This window comes from Trachurus japonicus, chromosome 10 (assembly GCF_045865225.1).
Source record: "Trachurus japonicus isolate A0001 chromosome 10, Traja_1.0".
Taxonomy (NCBI): domain Eukaryota; kingdom Metazoa; phylum Chordata; class Actinopteri; order Carangiformes; family Carangidae; genus Trachurus; species Trachurus japonicus.
Window position 1 is genome coordinate 12,214,532 of NC_140916.1, and position 19,633 is coordinate 12,234,164.

A 19,633-nucleotide genomic window follows, 5' to 3' on the forward strand; every position below is an offset into this window, starting at 1 on the left:
GGAGAAATGTTGTAAAGCTGTAGTTGAGTTTAGCTTGTTCACACGTCTGTGGTCTGAAGCGACTAGTTGATTATTCAAATAATAGATGGGCAGAAAAAATGGATAGGATGTCAATCATTTCATTAATTTGAAACAATAACATTGGATTCTCCACACTCTCAGCTACTGTAAAAAAAAAAAAAAAAATCGAGAGGAAACGTGGGCGGGTCCATATCTGAGTAGCGTTGGTATCGTCCAATCACAAACGTCCTTGTGCTCCACTGCTGGCCAATGGGAGCCGCCGGTGTGGAGCGTCTCGACCAATCGCGTGCATGAACGGCTGCTTTTTGAAAACGTTGGCGGCGGAGGAAGAGGTTCGAAAATATTAGCACTCAACACTGACTGGACTCTACACGTTGGGAAGTAGCAACTCCGTATTCTCATTACGATGCAGGTAATTGAGTTATTATTTATGTATTTATGTATTTGTTACTATTTGAGTAGCGATATCGGACCGGGATCTGATCAAGCAGCTTCTCTCCGTTGTCGCAGACTTTAGCTGGGCAGCTAACGTTAGGATTCGTCAGCTAACTTACCTTGTCCGGTAGCCTACATGTTAGCATAAGTTACAGCCTCGTTAACCGCAGCGAAAATGATAACAAACCGTTTATAAAGTATATACATGATAAAAGATGAACGCGAGTGGCTTTATTTGAAGTAAACCAAACTATTATGTCAATGTTTCCGTCGCTATCCTACAACAGAGACACAGTTTTGTTGTTTTTTTTTTCCACTGTGGCCTAACGTTAACGTACTGATTCCGTTTCATTGTTTAACTACAGAAACGTGTCAACACATTCATTGTGTCTATGGGAACCAAAATCGTATTATGTAGTGATATATCATGTTTTATAATACACATAAATTGGGTTGTGTTGCCTCATTGTAATGCGGTTGAACCTTTAACATTGGATAAATGTTCTACTTAAGTTACCGTAATACACACAAATCTGATGCGACAACTAATACAATAAATACATGTAAACTTGAAATGCCAGATAATATTGCCGTCTGTATAGTCAAATGTATTGCAGGGGAGTTTTGTCTAAAGTGTGAAACTATTATGAGAGGGAAATCCTAATTCCTAAAGACCAAAATGTCCTCCCTCCCTCTTCCTGGCACCAGAAGCAGCAGCTGATTTGTCTAAAATCACTAGTGAACAGGTTAAGTATTTGAGCTTATCAGCCAGCCTCAGTCTATGCAGGAAAAGCCACAAGAATGTGTGAACAGTGAACAACCTACTCCATGTAAACACATTGGGTATTGTCCAAATTAAAAGTAAATCAGGCTGAAAAGAGACACACAGTTGCCCCAGTGTACTGTAGGTTAATGTGAGCTGTGTGTATGTATTTCTTTACAGAATAAGGAAAATTATGAGCCCAGGGGCTTCACAAGACCGGTAAGTAGTAGCCTAATAGTTTTTTTTTTTTTAAAGATGTCTAGATTTATCCTTTTGTTAATGAATATTCCATATTAAATTCTCTACCTGTTGATGTATTGTGAAAATATTAATAATCATAATTGTTTGCAAGCTAACTGAGGATTAATGTCTGCATGTTTACCGTCTGACTTTTTGTGTTTTGCCTTTGATTATCAGTTTGCAACCCCAAACATGGTGGCAGGGCCGCAGCGAGTTCAGGTGAAACAGCGGGCAGAGGCAGACAAAAGTGCCATCACAGGTAACCTGTACTTCCTCACATACAGACATAATTAAAACCTTGAGGAAAATATGCCTGTTCTGATCGTATTATCATTTTAGGACCCGGGAGAGAGTGTGTTGCCTCATCCTCCTTAGCTCCAAAGTAAGTATACTCACAGATACCTCTTTAGTTTTGGACAGCTGTCCTTTTCTGATTTTAAAGCTTGATGGTATCTATTTATTCAACAATTAATACTATATCGTCTCTGCACTTGTCTATAGGAAAATCACCATCGATGACTTTGACATTGGTCGACCGCTAGGGAAGGGCAAGTTTGGTAACGTTTACCTGGCAAGAGTCAAGAAGCTGGAGGCCATCGTTGCACTGAAAGTGTTGTTCAAGTCACAGATAGAGAAGGAGGGCGTGGAGCATCAACTCAGGAGGGAGATTGAGATCCAGTCCCATCTCAAGTTAGTATCCTGAAACAGCATTTTTTTATCCTCTGTTGTGTGTTGGTGTTGAACTATGTGTAGCACAGAACAGTTTCTCCATGAATTACTGATTCTATGATCACATCAACTGACACAAATTAAACCCAACTCCAAATTATTTGTGATACTTTGCACTTTCTTCAATTAGAATTACTAAGTTTTTTTGTTTGTTTTTAATGGCAGGTTAACCTGTTAGATGCATGTAAAACTTTGAAACAACATTCGTGTTCCTTCTCGTGTAACATGATTGTTGTCTGTGCTCTTTAAATATACATTAGTATTGGCATTTAATAAACATTCACTGCAGTTTATCACAAAATGACTAGAAAAATACTGTCAGCACTGCTTCCTCGGAGTATCACATAGTTTGCTTCTGAAATGTGGGAAGAGCACATCCTCAAAATATACTCTCTTTTCTCCTCAGACACCCCAATATTCTGCGCTTCTACAACTACTTCCATGACCGCAAAAGGGTGTTCTTAGTGCTCGAGTATGCACCACGTGGTGAAATGTACAAAGAGTTACAGAGATGTGGAAGATTTGATGACCAGCGCACTGCCACAGTAAGAGATTAATCTGTTTATTGTTGGAGAGTAATTTGTATGTCCTTTTTCTGAGGCAATTTATCTTTTATTGCTTGCAGTGTAGTGTGTGTTGAATATTTTGTAATTCATTGTTAAATCTTTAAATTTACAGTACATGGAAGAGATATCTGATGCCTTATTGTACTGCCACGAGAAGAAAGTGATTCATCGTGACATCAAGCCAGAGAATCTGCTCCTCGGTTATCGCGGAGAACTGAAAATCGCTGACTTTGGTTGGTCTGTTCATGCACCTTCTCTCAGGTGAGGAACCATGGAGTCAACTCCCTACTATGTGTTGCTCTGTGCTGCTGCAAGCCGGGACATGAGTCTGTTCATTGCTCTGCCTTCCCTACTCACCTCTTTGTTTTTAAACCTACCCAGACGTCGCACCATGTGCGGGACACTGGATTACCTCCCTCCAGAGATGATTGAGGGCCACACCCACAGTGAGAAGGTGGACCTGTGGTGCATTGGTGTCCTCTGCTATGAATGCCTCGTTGGCAACCCACCTTTTGAAACGGCCAGCCATTCAGAGACGTACAAAAGAATTATGAAGGTTGGTGTTTTTATTTGGGGCAAATCTGAAGAAATTACTTTATCGGATTTTGTAAAATAAAGTCTGGAAGTACCTCAGCCATTTTCATTCTGCAGTATTATTCATCAGTATTATTCATGTAGTGTTTTTTTCTGAGTAGTCAGTTGACATTTTAATAAATATTTCAATATTTTTACTGCAATAGTCAGTCGTTGATCCGATTAGTAAATACTGTCTTGTTATTTGCAGGTGGATCTGAAGTTCCCCAAGGTCGTCTCAGATGGTGCACGGGACCTGGTATCCAAGCTGCTTCGCCACAACCCCGTAGATCGCCTGTCACTACAGCATGTTATCGATCACCCGTGGGTGCGGAGTAACTCTCACAGGCTTCTGCCCCCATCCTACCCTCCCAGAAATCCTGAGTCCACCTAGTTGGCCTCCTCACTGCCTTCTGAAGGGTTTTTTATTTCCTCCACAAGAGACTCTGGACCAGCATGTTTTGGTTTCACTGCCAGTGGCATCAATGTGCCATTATTCTGGCACATTTAATGATGGTATACTTGCAAACCCACTTTTATGTATTGTACAGTGTGGTGTCATTATCTATGTCTAGTCATTTGCCTTAGAGGTGTTGTCACTGTTCTTTTCTGAAACATTTTTTAAACGGACAAAACTCCGTATTTCTGTACCTGATGGTGTTGATTCCAAAGTACTACTATTAGATTTTCTCAAGCTGAATATATTTTCAAATAGTTTAAGATGACGTGTTTGAGGGATGGGGTTGAAACACATGTTTCATTTTCCCTCAAGCTGTACTTAAAATTTCTAATAAAATGTATAAAAGCAACTGTGGGCATCTAATGATTAATTTATAATGGAAAGGATAAACATTGCAGACCAAAATGGAAACCTGAAATTTATCCTTATTTTATGAAGGTTATATTAATTTCTTCTCTTTTTTTGGAGAAGTTTAAAAAAAAAAAAAAAGGTGTTTGTTCACATATAGTAATTTTGGAGGCTGCAGTTCAGTTTGTAAAGTTAAAATATTTATGTTTTTATCAGTTTATCCAACTTGCTCATTAAAGCTGTAGTGCGTAAATGTCTATTACATAAAAGTCACTGCTAGATGAGATAACGCAATAGTTACTTTTCCTGGTAATTAGTTAACTTTTATAATGTAATTTATTTACTTACTCCGTTATTGTGGGGGGAAAGTAACTAATAACTATAACTAATTACTTTTTATAAGTTGGACGCCATACAAGAAAAAAAGTTTTGTCCAGGTGATGTGTCAAGAACAAGCTGGAAGAAGAGAATGACGCCATTCTTTCCTTGCAGCCCTGGGAGAGAGGAACACATTTCTCTGTTCTGGCGGCATATGTAAGTTACAGGCCTTTTTTAAATGCTATATTAATATGGATGTATTATTACCTACAGTCTATGATTATTACATGAGCCAACACAGTAACTTAATACACCGGTAAGCTAAGAGGAGGTGTCCGCTGCTCACCACGCCTCATGACTGAAGTAAGAATGTTTTATTCACCTTATTTGTTATCATTATTATTATTATTAGTAGTCAGAACAAATGACATACTTTCATCATACTTTATGTTCAGTATCGTATTTGTTAGACGGACGCCCATGTGGTAGCGTGGCCGAGCGGTCTAAGGCGCTGGATTAAGGCTCCAGTCTCTTCGGGGGCGTGGGTTCGAATCCCACCGCTGCCAGAGTCCTTTTGGTCTGAGGGTTTTATGTTTGTTTATCTGTCTCTATGTGCCACCTTCATGTCAGTGAAAAAAACATTAACATTACATACTGGTACATTTCCTTTCCACGCGGGACGCAAATGTGGTCGTAAATTGAAACAACGCTAGAGGTCGCTTAATGATCATTTCACACCGAGTTTAGGATTTAATCTATGTTTCACCAGCAAAAATGTGACAATACCACCACCATGTGTTTCATGTTGTTTCTATGAATACAATTTAACTCAACTAAAAGTTGATTTATGACATTTTACTGTCAGAGTTGATCGAGAAACTAAATAAAATTATCACAATTAGTATAAAAACAGCTAGTAAATATTAGTGTACATAGGATATTTTGAATACAGTGAGTTTATAAATCTTAATCCCTTGTAAAAACCTGGTAAAAACAACTCGTTTCATTTCCCCCTCGTGTACTGAACTTTTATTTTGGGAAAAACCAAAAACCCGCTTCCAAAGTGCTTCCGGTTTACGTGACGACGTTTCTTTTTTACTTCCGTTACAAATCTGCTTCGAACTTCACGGACCACAACAGAGAGATAGAAAGAGAGAGAGGAGAAAGCTGTGGCGGTTCACGTCCGATAAAAACCCCGATGTGTGAGCAGTATTATCACTTTTAACCACTAAAAAAAAAAACCTTTACAAACCGCGTCGTCGGGACATGGCTGGACTGCCGCCGGGAGACCCGCAGCTGGTCTCAATGATCGTGAATCATTTGAAAACACAGGGGCTCTTCGACCAGTTCAGGAGGGACTGCCTGGCAGACGTTGACACAAAGGTAACGGCTCAAAACGTCTTATTATTACGTAAAGTTCTTGACTGTCTAACAGCTGTGTGAAAGCTTTTATGTGACAGCTGGGTCTGTGCTATGGGAGCATGTTAGACACAATAGCCCCGCGTCGGCTAACTTAACTAAAGCTACATTGCTCGAGTGTAAACACAGAGTTCATTGTAAAAGAGCAGCGGCAACATTAAACGATTTAATGTCAACTAATATTTTAGCAGGAAGATCAGAGTTAGCTTTAGTTTCTCCTCTCTTGGCTTTCATTCATTCTCATGGTGTTGTTGTCAAGACCACCTAACCCATGACTGACACAACAAGACCACTGTGGATACATGTCTAAAGATAGATAGATAGGCTTTATTATTAGACTCAAGGTCCATTAAAAAAACAAACACACATACAAATTTAAAAGAGACAGTCATACCGGTGTTTCCACATGGCTGACTGGTATCTCACAGCACTGAGTCCAGGATTGATCAACAGCATCAATACAATATTTTGTGTGTGTCTGCAGTCCAAAATGTGCAGTCTATGACATTGCCTTGTTGAATTTGACATAACACATTATTGAATTCTGATCATTTGTGCACACAATAATGAATTATCAATGATGAATGCCATGTTCAATATATTCAACTACTGTGCAATAACATTTTTAATCTAACATAGCTACAAGTCTGTAAAGTCAAGCTAAAAAAATGAAGATGGCCTTGTGAGTTTAAAAAAAGATCTCACTGCAGCTGTGGTCTTGATTGGTCTTAAGAAAAAATCCTGAGTCCAGCTCGACCGAGACAAGTTGAAGACCATGAAAATGTGGTCTCGAGTCCTGCAACGCGATTAGTCAATGTTTTGATTCCATGACAGCTTTTAGTTTGGGTACTTTGCAAGTAACACTATACAACAGTTGTTTTATAATAACTTTTGAACAGTGATGACCTCAATGCCATTTTCTCTTGCAGCCAGCTTACTTGAACCTGAAACAAAGAGTGGACAACTTTGTCTCCAATCACCTCTCTAATCACACATGGAGTCCACACTTGAACAAGAACCAGCTGAGAAACAACATCCGACAGCTCGTGCTCCAGTAAGTGAGAACAGGAGCTGTAACAGAGAAGCGCTGTCGTCTTTTTGATGTTACCTTGAGTTAAATGAGGCTTGTTCCCCTTAGATCTGGGATGCTGGAGCAGGGAGTGGACAGGATCGTGGCCCAGGTGGTGGATCCCAAAATCAACCACATCTTCAGACCGCAGGTTGAGAGGGTGGTCCGTGAATTTCTGTCGCCCGGCAGCTGCTCTGAGGAGCCGCTGGCCCCGCTGCCGACAGTAGAGATCAAACCAGACAGCTGTATTCCTGAGCAGGGTACGTAGCAGTTTTATATTGTCTTTATAAGCCATGCATGTTATGTTTGACTGCTTACTTGTTGTCACACCCGGAGAAGAATTGTTTTCCCAGACAGTCATGTCCTTGTTTGAATTTCTCCAATTTTACTCCTCTGTATATTACATGGAGGCTGCCTCTTACAGTAAAGTTGATATTCAGTCATTACACGACCATGAAATGAGGTTTAAAAAAAACAAGAGAAAACAGAGCCTGATTACATTCAGACTTTTTAAGGGATACTTCACCCAAAATAGATAATTCACCAATTTTCTACTCACGGTCCTGCCAAGGAAGGGTTTGGAGAACTTTCAGTGTTATTAAAACACTTTTGGAGTTCCAGGGGGGGGTCCGGCCGGCAACGGATTTTCATATAATGGCGGCGGATAAAGCTCTCTTTTGAATCGTCCAAAACACACACTATGAAACATCCAAATACCTCCATACTGCTCGTCCGTACTGACCCAAGTGTCCTGAAGCCTCCACATGAAAGAGTTGTTTGGAAAAAATGAATTAGATCTCTGTTTTTAGCCTTGTTGTAATAGTAGCTCCCAGTGGCTGCACGAGATGCGCGACATTTGCTGCGAGACGTGTTTACATCATACATCCAATGGTTTACAACGACAAACGAACATCTCGTGCATGTGCACAAACATCAACAGAGCCACTGGGAGATACTGCTACAACAAGGCTAAAAACAGAGATCAAATAAATCTTTTCCAAACTGCTTTTTCATGTCGCTCTATCCGCCGCCATTATATGAAAATCTGTTGCCAGCCGGACCCCCCCTGGGACTCCAAAAGCGTTTTGATGACTCAGAAAGTTCTCCGAAACCTTCCTTGGCATGAGGGTGAGTAGAAAATTGGGTGAAATATCCTTTTAACACCTGTAATTACACGTTCACGTTCACAGCATCCTCGTCTGCACCGACCACCACTGCAGCCAGCGACGCCATGTCTATCCTGGACACAATAACTTCTCTGAACCAGGAGGCCAGCGTCAGGGCCAGCACGGGAACAGAGCGAGGACGTAAAGGCCAAGCGTCGGACGAGCCCATGCAGCTGGCGGAGGAGGGCGAGCAGGACATGTGCATTGTGGAGGAAGGAGACGAAGGGAGGACGCTGGAAGAGGCTGAGGAGGCGAGGGTGACATCGGAGATCCAGGCGCTCGAAGTGAAGACGGAGGACACCCAGGAATCAATGGATGTGGGAAAGGAAAGTTTTATAGAGGAGGTGAAGATGGAGGATGAAGAGTCAGCGGGTCAGGAGCAGACGGAGGAGGAGAAAGATAACGCTACCAGCCGAACCACTGGAAAACCTTCAGAAGAAAAACAGGAGGATGAGCAAGTGAAATCTACAAGTCAGGCCAAGCAGAAGGCCAGAGAGAGGATTAAGGAAGGTGAGCAGCTGCAACATCTGCATGTGTGTTTAGTTTTAGAGTGTGGTTAAATTTTGTGTAGATTTATCAGCATTTATAGATCATTTATTCAGCAAACTTTGTGGCTTCTTCACCATTTCTAGCTTATTAAACGTGAGGATTTGCTTCTTGTCTTTCTTTACATACTTTTAAAATGTATAACTAGTGGGTTTTGGAGAAAACTGATGTTATTCAGATAGAATAAATATTCAGCTAATAAAGTTCCTTGATTTGTGAAAGCAGGATATTAATTTCTGTCACCACATTTTGAGTATCTCATCCACCAATTCTGTGTTGCCTTTTGTCTGTATCACAATGTGTCTTAGTGATTAAAACACTGGCCTGTTTTTGCCGTGCAGAATACTCTTTGGAGGACTCTGACCTGGACGGCCTGAGCGACATCACGGTGAGCTCCGTCCACACTAGTGACCTGTCGTCATTCGAGGAGGAAAGTGAAGACGAGGCCCTGATGACTGATTCTTCTGAAGAGGGGGAGCTGCCACCCGATGGTCTGAACTAATTGCTTCAGAGTTTTTTTTAAAACACATTTTGAATAGAAACTGTGAAATATGGCCTCTACTAAAGATGTTAAAAGTCAAAAACTATATTGTTGTGTGTTTCTGTAACCAGATCAAAGTGAGAGCGCAGAAAAGAAAAATGATGCAGGAGAAGAAGAGCGCAAGCCTCGTCGCAAGGCCTACGTCCACAAGCCCTTCCTCTACTCCCGTTACTATAGCGACTCGGATGATGAAATCACTGTGGAGGAGCGTCGCAGATCTGCAGTAAGTTGATGTCAACGTCAGACCAGCATTATGAATCCTAATCCTATAATTACATCCTTCATCATTCAGTCATTCTTAGCCTCTGTAATTCTGTCATTGCTGTGTCTCTGTATCAACTGTGATCAAACAGGCGAAGGACAAAGAGGAGAGGCTGCTCAAGAGACAGCAGAACAGAGAACGAATGGAAGAGAAGCGCAAACAGAAAGCAGTGCAGGCCGAAGAACAAGGTACTTCTGTCTCACGTGTGTTTACTGTCTGCTGTCGAGTGCTTTCACAGCTGTGGGTTCATATTTGGCTTCAGTTTCTTGGCATCTCGTGCTCTTTATCATCTGGCCTTTTTGGAATTTGGTGCCAATAAAGAGGTGTTTGCGAACGAAGGGAAAAGATTGTTTGTAATATGTTCCAGCTGTTTTCATTTCATGTTGGAATTGCACAACAGCTGGAGTTGCTTGTTGTTTGTTACATTATTGTGTCTAAACATTTTTCTTCAAATTTGCTTCCACTTTATGTCACGTTATCTATAAATTGCAGTGTGCAGTCAGTGTGATGTTCAGTTTGTTTCGTCATGCTGAGTCTTCCCATCGTCTCCATCTTTGATACTCAAACAAATCTCCAGAATATTTTTGTGTACTCACACATAGGTTTAATTTCTCATACAGACAAGAAACAAAAGAGCGGAGACACGGTGGAGCGCCCCAGAGCTAAAGAGGCGCGAAAAGAGAAGAAAGTTCTGGAGAAAAAAATGGCCCTCAACAGGAAGAGGAAACTAGACTCAAGGTACGCTGTTACAATCTCAAGCCGAAATACATATAGCTGCTCCTAAACACGATCACATGTTTAAAGGGATACTTCACCCAAAATCGACAATTCACCAATTTTCTACCAACCGTCATGCCAAGGAAGGGTTTGGAGAACTTTTGGAGTCATCAAAACGCTTTTGGAGTTCCAGAGGGGGTCCGGCTGGCAACGGATTTTCATATAATGGCGGCGGATTGTGCTCAATTTTGAATCGAAAACACACACTATGAAACATCCAGATACCTCCATACTGCTCGTCTGTACTGACCCAAGTGTCCTGAAGCTGCCACATGAAAAAGTTGTTCGGAAAAAATGAATTAGATCTCTGTTTTTAGCCTTGGTGTAGCAGTAGCTCCCAGTGGGGCTTCAGGACACTTGGGTCAGTACAGACGAGCAGTATGGAGGTATTTGAATGTTTCATAGTGTGTGTTTTGGACGATTCAAAAGTGAGCTCTATCCACCGCCATTATATGAAAATCCGTTGCCAGCCCGACCCCCCCCTGGAACTCGAAAAGCTTTTTGATAACTCCGAAAGTTCTCCAAACCCTTCCTTGGCATGATGGTGGGTAGAAAATTGGTGAATTATCGATTTTGGGTGAAGTATCCCTTTAAATTGTTTTCACCGTTCACTCTGTAAATTAATGAATTTAATGTTTTTAGGAAAGAGGTAGATGCTGCAACCAAGAGGAAAGGAGACACAGGAGGAGAGGCATCCAAGAAAGTGGTGTGTAAAAGCTGCATGGACTAAAGCACATTTACCGGTAACTACTGTATAAGCAACATGTTTGTCCAAGAACTGTAATGACATTTATGTTTTGTTGTATTAAAATTAGGAAGTGAAATCTACCACCCCGAAGCCCCCACAACCAAAATTGATAAGACATTTGTCAGAGTCTGCATCATCTGACGAGAGGCTCAGGAGGACGAGCGGCAGCGTTTCGGAGGATTCAAATGAAAACAAAAAGCTGTCCGACAAAAACCGAACCCACTCCTTCATCCTGGAGTTGGAGCAAGGTTCCCAGGAGGCTCTCAAGCAACGCTCAGTGGGAAAATTTGACCGTCTGTCTCGTAAAGAGCTTCACTCTAAAGAACGCAAGGAGAAAGAACGCAGCCTGTCGGATGAACGTGCTAAACTCAAACAAAAGCAGGAGAAGAAATCCGACCATCAGGGAGATGAAGCTCAGCATAAGGAAGGTGTTAAAGTGTCGTCTGAGGAGAAGGGCGACAAGAAGCCGAAGATTAAAAGCGAGAAGAAAACGACAGGAAACACAAGAGAAGGAAAGACGTCTGTGTCTGAAGGCGTTACTGATGAGGGTCCAAAAGATGCTAAGAAGGTGAAAGCTCCATCCACAGAGGCTGTCAAGGCCGAGAAGGACAAGGACAAGCAGAAGGACAAAATTAGAGAAAAGGACAAAGATAAAGACAAGAGCAAAGACAAGGAAAAGGCCAAAGGAGACAAAGCTTCAGTGAAAAGTGATTCCAAGCAGCTGCTCCGCCCCGACTCCGCCGGGTCGTCTGAGGATCGGACTGACATGGAGCCTGCGCCAGACGGCAACAAGAAGAAAGATAAACACTCCAAGGAGGTTTTGAAAAGGTCAAAGAGCCACTCTGAGGACAGACAAGGAGAAAAAGCCAAATCTACTACAGACAGTAAAGACAGTGAGAAGGAGAAGACTAAACCAGATCAAGACGGACAGAAACCCAACAGGTCCAGCTCTGAAACAGACAAAGATCCAAAAAGAGTCAAGACAACAGACAAAGGAAAAATCCTTGAAAAACCAAAGTCAAAATCAAAAGAGGAAGCAAAGACTCCATTGTCATCAAAGACTGATAAGAAAGTTCAGAGTTCAGAAATCAAAAGTGCAGCTGTCAGCAAACCTGAGGCGACAAAGGAGAAGAAAAAAGAGGGAAATACAAAGGAACAGTGTAAAGTCTCTGAAGAACCTTCACACGAGAAAACAGAAATTAAGAGCGCAAAGAAAAAACTAGAGAAGAAGGACAAAGCTCCAGAAAAGACAGACGACGGTCAAGAAGAGAGGAAAACACCAATAGAAGAGAAACTGGAGAAGTCAGATAAATCTTCAAAATCCTCCGTTTCCTCGGTGAGCCTCGAAACGGACGAGTCATCGAAGAAACCGTCTATTTTCCAAGACACGAGCACGGACTCTGACCACATCACCACCACCGTCACCACCTCCTTCTCGGACGACACCTGCGACGCTTTAAGTGACATCACGCCCGAGCCGCCCGAAGGAGAAACCGAGTCACGACTCGGCGAGGTGCCCGCCGTGCCGGCCGAGGCCGACGCTCTGCTGGCTCTGATGGACGTCTGCACCTCGGCGGAGGCCAGACTCCCACCCGAGAGCATCAGAGAGGACGTGACTGCGGAGTTGGATGCCGATATGAAAATGAAAGAGGCGGCTCTGACTCTGCTCTCTATGGATCCCGACAGCACCGTGTCCTCTGGCTTAATAAGTCACGAGACGAGCGAAGAGCCAGAGCCGGAGGTGAAGCCGCCGGCTGAACAACAACAACAACAACAACAACAACAACAACAACAACCCATGGAGACGACCGCAGCAGAAGAGGAAGAGCAGCAGCCTCCTCCCATGGAGGTGCAAACAGCTGCTGAGACCGAGTTCACAGCCACTGAGGTGTCACCAGCTCCGTCTCAACAAACTTCTGAGCCTGTTGATGAAAAACCAAAAGCTGCAGGTACATGAAAAATAATCAAAATCATAAATGGTTGTTGTTTGTTTCCATAAAGATTAACCTCAGAATGAATCTCTCTTATAGATGAGCCTGAAAACACAGAGAGAGGAATGGAAGCGCCAAAGGATGAAACTGTAGAAACGGCTGCTCCACAGGTAAAAACAAAAAATCTCTTTAAGGAAATTATGTCACTACACTGGCTTTTATTTTGACATTTTACTCACCTCATGTAACTTAAACTGGCCCATTTGCCTCTGCACAGGAGGACGATGCTACCTCAAGTGAACCTCAGGCCTCGTTGAATGTGGAAGAAGCCAAGGCGGCAGAAATGACTCTTGAAACGCAGACAGATGAGAAAACAGCATCACCAGCAGCTGACGAAGAAGGTAAACCGCCTCGTTTCCTACTTTAGTTTAAATTCTAATTCACTTCTCCTGTGTTTGATCCTCCTTTCACTTTTTCTTTCTAACATTTCAGCGGTCGATGCTGTTGTGGGTGAAACCGAGGAGGAGGTCAGAGGAAACACAGAGGAAAACACAGCGGCTGTTGTTTCTAATGCGTCTGAGCAAATCTCAGAAATGTCCAGTAAACAAGGTAAGTGCTTGGAGAGCTGTTGATGTTGTTGTGCTTTCTTTGTCTGACTATTAATTTAACATGCTGTCTTCACTTCAGAGCAAAGCGAGCCAGATGTTGCAGACACAAAGACGAGCCCCGAGGTGAGGGACTATTCATGCTGCACTCATTTCAATTGTTTGACCTCTTTGGTGTTCAACTGAGACTAAAATTTAAAGTCATCTCTCTCCATCAACAGGCAGAGGAAGTGTTGGCTGAAGAGAGTCCAGCTGTGATGGACACAGATAACAGTAAATCTTTTATTTATTTATTTATTTATTACAAATCCTGACATTAAATCTATTTAATTGTATCCAGAATGAATCAAGAGCTGTACACTGGGCTGCGTTTTCAACCTACTTCTTTTCACCACTAGGTGAGGCTGAGAGTAAGACACAGGAGGAGGAAACTGTTGCAGCAGAGCAGAGTGATCCACAAACTGTTAGTGTTCAACCTTTTTGCTCACACTTCACAAATCAGTGCTCCATCATGTTTTTGTCTGTTTTCCCTTGTTGACCTGTGGCTCTTGTGCTTTTTGTTCAGATGGAAACCAGCGTCCCAGAGACGACAGAGGAGGTCAGAGAGAGTGAACCAGAGTGTCAGTCCAAGCTGGTCAAACAAATCAGTGAGTCATGTGACTTAAAAAAAAGAAAATCTGCATCTTTTATTTTCTTTATCTACATTTTTCATTCAACGTCTCAGAAGAGTGAAGGCTTTATATAGATATAGATATATGTAATAAAATTAGATATTTACAGTTGGAAAAATGTTACACTGCCTACAGGGGATGACACTGAAACTCCAACTAAATATAGATTTTCATGCTCTTTATCCTTTTCTATCCTGCTCTATGTCTTCATTCTTCCTCCATAAAAACTGGTTCTTTTTAATCTCAGTTTCTGCTTTTTGTTTGTTTTTATCAGGTAATGTCTCCAGCACAGACGGCCAGGAAGATGAGAAGGAATCAGACCTGTCGGAGAAGGTAATCTTTTCTTTTTCTTAGAACAGTTGGTATAAAACTCAGCCCTTTGTATATGCAGCAAATGAAGGTATTGATATAAAACCATGTGTGCTACCACTTTTTTTTTTGTAGGACCAGAAGACAGAAGGAAGAGGAAGACGTAAACGAAAACTATCCAGCCAGAAGATCGCAGCAGTGAAAGAATCTGGTAAAGTAGCTGAGATTCAAAGATTATAAGAAACAATAAGAATTTATTTTATCCAGGTTTGTGACACCTTCCTTTAGACGATTTGACACTGTCATTAAATTTGAAATTGAATGAACCTTTCTTTACGGTTGATAAACAACATATTAATTATTTATGAATGAACTGATCCCACTGAAAAGCTCTCCCCCTCCCTCAGCAGCTGCCTGCAGTTTGAACACATTCTGAATAATTATTTATATTTTTGTCACTGATCAGGTGATGAGAGGGATGAAAAGGAAGGAAAGGAGCAACTTTCTGATCAGGTAAATAAAACAGAGCAACGGTGTGATTGTAACAGTGGTGCTTTGTGTGTTCTTGCTTTGAAACCAGTTAAAATATACACACACACAACAGTATTGTGGCAAACACTCTTGGAGAAAATCACCTTTTGCATGTTTTTGCTCTTTGACTTCAGGATCCGGAGCAGGAGAAGGTTGTCGAAGTCAGGACACCTCGCAGGGGTCGATCATCCAGATCAGCTGAGGAAACAGAGAAGGACCAAACTACAGAACCAGAAAAGTCGGAGGAAACCCCCACCCGCAGAGGAAGACGCTCAGGAGCTGCACCCAAAGACGCCACCGCTGGTAAAGTGTTCTCTAAATGAACAATATGAAAAAGAAAAAACAGTTTTGATTAAGAACTACTCACTGAACACGCTGCTGAACAGACTGACAAAGTGCCACGGATGATAAAACCATGTATCACAAGTGTCAAAATCTGAGAGTCTAAAGTTTTTTATGTTTTTAACGTCAGATGATCAAAAGAAAGATGAGAATAAAGACGAGGGGAGCGCTGGTAAAACCTCACCAGAGGAACCAGCAGAGCAGCAGGAGGAGGAGGTATGTTAAGAAAACTGCACCAAGTATGAAATTATTTCTGTCCAGGTGAAACAAAAACTCAGAGTGACTAATATTTTTCCTCTTGTTTTAGAAAACTGAGCATGAAGCTGCAGCGAAGGAAAGTCCGGTCGATCTGCTGCCGACTCCTGGTCCTGAGGAATCTGAAGCTGCAGGGACGACGGACTCACAAGAGATCACTGACACAGGTACATTTGTTTTTCACATAACATGAAGCAATACATTTTAAATCAGTTTGTGATCGCTCATACTTCATTTTATTTTTTATTTAACCTTTATTTAACCAGGTACTTGCTCTCCAGATGAACCAGAAATAAAGAGAAAGAGGTCAGAAGAGATGGACGAATCTGTGCAGGTGATATTTGTTGTTTCTATGGAATCAAATACCCTCTGAATCCTCGTTTGATCTTCCTTCATCTCGTCTGTATTCACTTCCTTTACCCTCTTTATGACAGATGTGCTTACCTTTTTTAAAGCTACTATTTGAGTATCCTCCTGTTCGTTAAAATACTCCACAGGAAACTCAGGCTGATGAGGAGAAGGAGGACAACAGTCAGCAGGAGCAAAGCAAGCCCGAACAGCCTGAAAATGACACTGGTGAGAGGACGGGCAAACAAACACTCAAAAAAAAAGGACATACCCCGATTGTTACAGTCTCTATTGTACTGTTTATCTTTTTCCAGCTGGATCCCCCTCAGTGAGTCAGTCAGAGGGACAAGAGGAGCTGAATGAGGAGAGCTGCAGTGAGAACAAGCCAGACGATGTAAGTTGGTGTAAAAGATATTTAAATATGATGCATCCATTGATTTGGATTGCAAAATAATATTAATATTAATTTTAGGCATTTCCTTTTAAAACTTCAGGGAGGCATAACTCATAGGTACTCATATATCATAATAAAACCATGTTTTTTAATGTTCCCAGGCTGAGGAGGAGCAACAGCAAGAGGATCAAGAAATGACTCCAAAGAAAAACACTCGGAGAGGACGGCCCCCGAAGGCGGCAGCAGCAGCAACAACAACAGCCACAGAGGATTCAGGTAGGGAAACTTGCAGCTTGTAATATTACAGCTAAAGTAATATTTGAAAAAAAGGTTGTGTCAAATCTAAAAATGTTTTCAGATTCAGATTCAGAATAGTTTATTTATCCCCGGAGAGCAATTTAGTTTCCACAGACCGACTAACACATGACATCTCATTCACACAGTTACTCAGGGTATATTTTGCAGAGCTGTTTGCGTGGTGCACTGGATATATAATCATATACTCAAGAAGTTAGAAAGAAGTGGAATACAAGTTAAAGAAAAAAAAAGGTTAAAAATAGGTATTGCACAAGTAACTTTAAAATCCACAGTAAGAATACATTTTTACTTCTGTTGTAAGGAAACTAATTTAGCAGAATAAACCCCCAGTGTTTCACAACATTTTTTCATCTTCCGCACAGATAAAAAGGAGAAAATGACAGAAGAAACTGAACAGAACGATGAAGAGGAGGAAGAGGAGGAGGGTGAGGACGGAAAAGGGACTGCAACCAGAGCAACCACACGGTCGGCCTCTCGCCTGGAGGCTGAAAGGTAATTTAACAGCTCGTGGACAAATGACCAATGAACAACGTTCACAACAACAGCAACAAGGTCCCTAAACAGTATTTCAACAGGATTCATAGTAAAAACCTCCAATAAAGGGAGAGAGTCAGAAACTTATGCAGCACAACAAACTGTCAGAGCACCTGCTGAAAGCACCACGACAACTCTCTATGTTGTATTGTGTCACAGATCATCTCCGTCCTCGCTGTGTCATCCTCTAAAGTCAGTGAGGGTGAATGAGCCTCTAATTGTTTTAGCGCTGAGTGTTTACATGCTGAAGCACCCAGAGGGCATCATCACTGTCTCTTCCTATTAAGGGAAAGCTGGTGAGATTTAGTACTAAAGTAACAACTGTTGTTTCATATTTGTTTTTATTGCTTCTCAGAAACAAGCCAAGTAAACCATCCACCCGGGCAAGTCGACAGAGTGGTAAAGAGGAGACCGCAGCTGGCACACGGTGAGTTTGTTTCACTGAGGTTGAGCAGAACGAACGAGCTTAAAGGGGAATCCGACCAAATCTGACTGCTGGGTCTCTGACCAAAGGTTTTCCCGGAATTTCAAAATGTTTATGAGTTATTAGCACCCAAAGTGAAAATAAGAAATCATTTTATATGGCCCGAGCTATGAAAGGAAGGGACTTTAAATATCTTGACATGCACTACAAGTACAGGATCAACAAAATTAAAATGTGACTCATTTCATTTTCATGTCTTTATTATTTATTATTATATCTTAGGTGGAAGACAATGCATTTGTCTCTAATTTCATTACATATCCAGGGACTTCAGAAAACTTGACAGATTAATTCATTTTACAATAAATAATAATAAATTACCATCATTTGCTACATTAAAAGTGGTGGGGGGGGGTTTCATCCTGGTTTAAATGCACCGCTCTGTCAACAAAGCAGGTTTAATACTGCAGCAGGTCCCAGTACAACACTTTATAATAAATACACACTATTAAGCATTAATAAATACTGAATTCTTCATTCATAACGCATGAATACTCATTAGTATATAGTTTATTAATACAGTTAGTGCTTATCAATGAGGAGTAAAACATTTTAAACTGTGTTTATAAACTACATACGGTACTAATGAGTATTTATGTGATATAAATGATGAATTCAGTATTTAATCCTTAACTAATGCTTAATAGTGTGTACTTATTATAAAGTCTTACCCCAATATATACTCTCAGGTGAGTCAAATGTGCTATTAATACGTATTATTTCTAATATTGACTAGTGTGGCAATTATTCTATTTATGAATTGATCACTGCGCTTCAAGTTTATTGTTGTTAGTATTATTTAACCCTCTCAGTTTTTATCCAGCTTCCCTCTTCTGTCTGAGCGTCTCCCTAAACAAACGTACGTCCTCCTCGGGAGACTGCATTGTTCATTTTCATGAGTTCTGTTTATTTTAAATCTGTTTCAGAGCAGTCTGAAATGTTCACCTCTTTTGAACTCTGAATTAAACTTCACGTCACAAAAGTCCTTTTGAAATCTGTCTCCCGCACAGTTTTTCCTCAGCAGGGGTTGTGCGGACACGCCAGGCTCGGGTCTTTGTGCACGTAGCTGTTATTGCAACACTGTAATACCGAATAACTTATGAATTCACAAAGACAAACTTTTACAGCACTTAATATGACACTGTAGACAAACGCGCTGACTTGCTGCTTGTTTCCCTCCTGCAGCGGAACGAGGGGCCAGGCAGCAGCGGCGGCGGCGGCAGCAGCAGCAGTGAAGGGGGGCCGTAAACGGGAGGCCAGCCCTCCTGCGGTGCGAACGCGGGGAGGACAGAAATCAGAGGAGCCCCCTTCCAAGAGAGCCAAACGCTGAAACCTCTGACAGCGGTGGACCCGTTTGCCCCAGCAGTGTTTTCTCTGCACTCCACACTCAAGTCAGTTTTACTGTTGGGGGTCAGAGAGCCTCTACACTCAGTTAGCACATAAAGCTGTTTCTGCTTCATTGACTGTAGATATTGAAAAGCTCTGGATAGTATTATACACTCTTCTTCTGATGGTCGAGTGTAAACCTGAGGATCTGTGTAGGAATCCCTTAGAATACTTTCTACCGCACTACGCCCATATGGTTTGGATCAGACTTCATCATTCCTGCGTTTATTCAGTAATGCCCAGTAAACCAGAGTATTTCAGGCCAATCAAAGGCCTTAATGTGCAGCTGAAGCGCGCTTTGAGATAAAGAGGGTGAAGTGAAAGTAGCCGCCAGTCAGAGACTTCGACAGACATCACCGTTACACATTCATGTTGTTTCTGATTTGTTCATCCAAACACCTGTAGAGATGGAAACCACAGTGAAGCGTCTAGTATTCCCTGTGAATTTTATTATTTTATATTCATTCTGTGAATGAAAGGAGAAGATTTTCTCCATCTTTTTTTTTAAGTAATTTTTACACATAAAATTTAGCAGGTAAGGTGA

The 19,633-nt window shown here is 41.6% G+C and overlaps 2 protein-coding genes and 1 non-coding gene across 3 annotated transcripts; all 3 read left to right on the forward strand.

Moving 5' to 3' along the window:
• Positions 1-301: 301 nt before the first annotated feature.
• Positions 302-4,136, forward strand: aurkb (aurora kinase B). The gene is made up of 9 exons (XM_085789301.1): positions 302-433; positions 1,400-1,438; positions 1,637-1,718; positions 1,799-1,841; positions 1,961-2,149; positions 2,595-2,733; positions 2,867-3,015; positions 3,136-3,310; positions 3,539-4,136. The coding sequence occupies exons 1-9, from the start codon at positions 428-430 to the stop codon at positions 3,719-3,721; spliced, it is 1,005 nt and encodes a 334-aa protein (XP_085645427.1). The 5' UTR covers positions 302-427; the 3' UTR covers positions 3,722-4,136.
• Positions 4,137-4,937: 801 nt separating this feature from the next.
• Positions 4,938-5,019, forward strand: trnal-aag (transfer RNA leucine (anticodon AAG)). Its single transcript has one exon. It is a non-coding gene; the product is annotated as a tRNA-Leu (tRNA).
• A 535-nt stretch (positions 5,020-5,554) lies between these two features.
• bod1l1 (biorientation of chromosomes in cell division 1-like 1) lies at positions 5,555-19,633 on the forward strand. Its single transcript, XM_085789302.1, has 30 exons — positions 5,555-5,836; positions 6,802-6,926; positions 7,011-7,201; positions 8,132-8,617; positions 8,995-9,144; positions 9,266-9,417; positions 9,548-9,644; positions 10,077-10,194; positions 10,876-10,939; positions 11,049-12,930; positions 13,012-13,082; positions 13,190-13,313; positions 13,405-13,521; positions 13,600-13,643; positions 13,739-13,790; positions 13,916-13,980; positions 14,083-14,164; positions 14,463-14,521; positions 14,633-14,708; positions 14,964-15,010; positions 15,163-15,331; positions 15,501-15,586; positions 15,678-15,792; positions 15,907-15,959; positions 16,123-16,201; positions 16,288-16,367; positions 16,529-16,643; positions 17,048-17,177; positions 17,575-17,646; positions 18,889-19,633. The coding sequence occupies exons 1-30, from the start codon at positions 5,720-5,722 to the stop codon at positions 19,031-19,033; spliced, it is 5,163 nt and encodes a 1,720-aa protein (XP_085645428.1). The 5' UTR covers positions 5,555-5,719; the 3' UTR covers positions 19,034-19,633.